Raw genomic sequence first — 2,208 nt, 5'->3', positions numbered from 1 at the left:
CAGCACTCACCACCGACACATCGATGAAAGCCTTTCGCAGACAGGGTGCCTTCTCATTCGACCCATCTGTGGTGACTGAACGGATGCTTGGTGCGTGACTGAACGGATGCTCGCACCAAGCCAGGCAACATCAATCGACTCAAACCTCCCCGCACCACCTCCGATGCCAATGAAATTGATTGCCAGGATGCTACATAACTTGTCTATGGAAGATGACACACCGCTCGGTACGATTAACGAGGATGACAACGATGACACCCCACCGTCACCATCCGAAGCCCAGGCCGCTCGACAAAAAGCAATCATTGACGAGGCTGCAAGGGAACTGGCAAAGACGCGCATGAGTTATCTGCTCGGAACGGATGACCCTACCAACTGCACCTATCCCACAACCTTCCACTCCCATCACCAACGCCCTACGCATCGTCCCGAAGACCGAAACCGAAACCATACTTCTTGAAGCTCTGAAAGAGTCGGACACCATGTTCCGAGCATTGCGGGACCGGGTGGCGGTACTTCAGGCTTCACAGATTCTTAACGACACATACTGCAACAAACTTCGGATTCAGCTGGCGCACAAGGAGAAGAAAAAAGGCAAACAGACCTTGGGAAAACTCATGGGCAACGGGCTACCACGGATGTTGTCGGGAGATGCATTCTATGAGCAAGTTGTACAGTTCACCGAATGGCAGAGAAGCAGAGGCGGTGATGAAGATGGATGCTAGGGCTGCGTGGAAGGCAGCTGTGGCATCGTTGGTTAATGGCCGTCAAATCAGACCTCGGCAGAGGCATGCTGGACATTTCACCTCCTACATACTCAATAAGGCGATATATCGTTTATTTACATACAAGAGTAACATTTTCATACCCTTCGTGTTGGACTACAATAAAAAAATCTCAAGATTTGGTAGCCGTTTGTCGAAGAAAGCGGCAGGAAGAAATTCATGACATAATTTTGTCACGCAAGATGATCAATGACTGTAGTGGAGGGCAAGGACAAGGTACTGGATACGCAAAAGGAGGTACAAAGAGAGGAAGATCAAGATGATCTGGAATTATGTAAGGCGCCGCTCGACTTGGCGCCTTCCCAAGTCTCACGTATGCCTTTGTTTGTCTTTACCTTCTGTTTGTTTATCTTTTCCTTTTCTCTGTTTGCCTATGCCTTCTCCTATGCTGAATTCTTATTCCTTTCTCCTCATCGTACCTAGGTAGTTCTAGATTACATAAGTAGGTAGTCTAGTATATAAAGGGTTCAACCCCCGTTGTAAGTAGCTAGTCTCTTTCAACACGACGCTTTAACCCACTCAAGCCAACGTGTTTGTCTGAGGCTCTGGTGTGCCGCGACTTATCTCGCGTCACATATTTTTGAGTGTCTAGCGTCGACACTACTCTCTCTCTCTCGCGCTTTCTCTCTCTCTCTCTCTCTCTCGCCTCGTCAAGCTCTGGTGCACCCTGGTCTGATCAACCAGGCCTTCCGACTCGATGCAGGCAACCCACCTCAACCCACCTCTCAACCCAACAACGCCAAACACCGTGCTAATTACTGCGCCACTGCTTCGTTGTCAACTACGACCATGCTTCGTTTGCCGCCTCGCCCCTACAACCTTAGAAGACGTCCCACAACAGGAGTCGTGGACACTGGCCCTGTCCCGACGTCACTCCCAGGTACGTACGACCAGAGTGACAACAGTACTGACAATTTTCTCTCTAGCGCGTCAACTTCGACAGCTAGGGAGGCACCTGCAGGTGACCGACCTGCCTCGGGAACCCTGCGGGGTGACTCAGAGGCTCCCCTCTCGACGAACGAGAGGGAGGCTGGACCCGGTCGCGATCGGGTCGATGGGACTTCGGGTGGAGCTGAGGGCTCCCGTGATTTTTCCGCCGGCATTGTAGATACGGATAGGGGTCTTGATAAGAATGGAAGTATTTTTGGTACCACACGTTCGGATTATGAGGCGAAGACGCCCGTGAGGGGGCGTAGCAGGACTCGAAGGTCCTTGTCAATGGATCAACGCCGAGCTGAGGATATCGCTACGGCAGGATTGGATCGAGTACAGCGTGCGCGCATCGAGCGCCTAAAGGAGCGCCTTTACCGAGTGAGAAGCCGGTCCCCAACCCCGGCCCATCTAATCTCCAAAAGGGTAAAGGGCCCGACCCTCGCAACTGGGGGGATGTCGTTCGAAATGTCTCGGATATATTTGAGTTAGA

At 51.8% G+C, this 2,208-nt stretch overlaps 2 protein-coding genes across 2 annotated transcripts; both read left to right on the top strand.

Annotated features, from left to right (window-relative positions):
* Nucleotides 1-362: 362 nt before the first annotated feature.
* Nucleotides 363-725, top strand: CC1G_13541 (hypothetical protein; the record flags this gene model as incomplete). Its single annotated transcript, XM_001841560.2, has 1 exon — nt 363-725. The coding sequence occupies one exon, from the start codon at nt 363-365 to the stop codon at nt 723-725; it is 363 nt and encodes a 120-aa protein (XP_001841612.2).
* Nucleotides 726-1,574: 849 nt separating this feature from the next.
* CC1G_13540 (hypothetical protein) lies at nt 1,575-2,079 on the top strand (the record flags this gene model as incomplete). Its single annotated transcript, XM_001841559.2, has 3 exons — nt 1,575-1,665; nt 1,729-1,967; nt 2,041-2,079. The coding sequence occupies 3 exons, from the start codon at nt 1,575-1,577 to the stop codon at nt 2,077-2,079; spliced, it is 369 nt and encodes a 122-aa protein (XP_001841611.2).
* Nucleotides 2,080-2,208: the final 129 nt, after the last annotated feature.

Source organism: Coprinopsis cinerea, assembly GCF_000182895.1.
Source record: "Coprinopsis cinerea okayama7#130 chromosome Unknown cont3.51, whole genome shotgun sequence".
NCBI lineage: Eukaryota > Fungi > Basidiomycota > Agaricomycetes > Agaricales > Psathyrellaceae > Coprinopsis > Coprinopsis cinerea.
The sequence above is the reverse complement of the archived record's forward strand: the minus strand, read 5'-3'. Positions and strand labels throughout refer to the sequence as shown.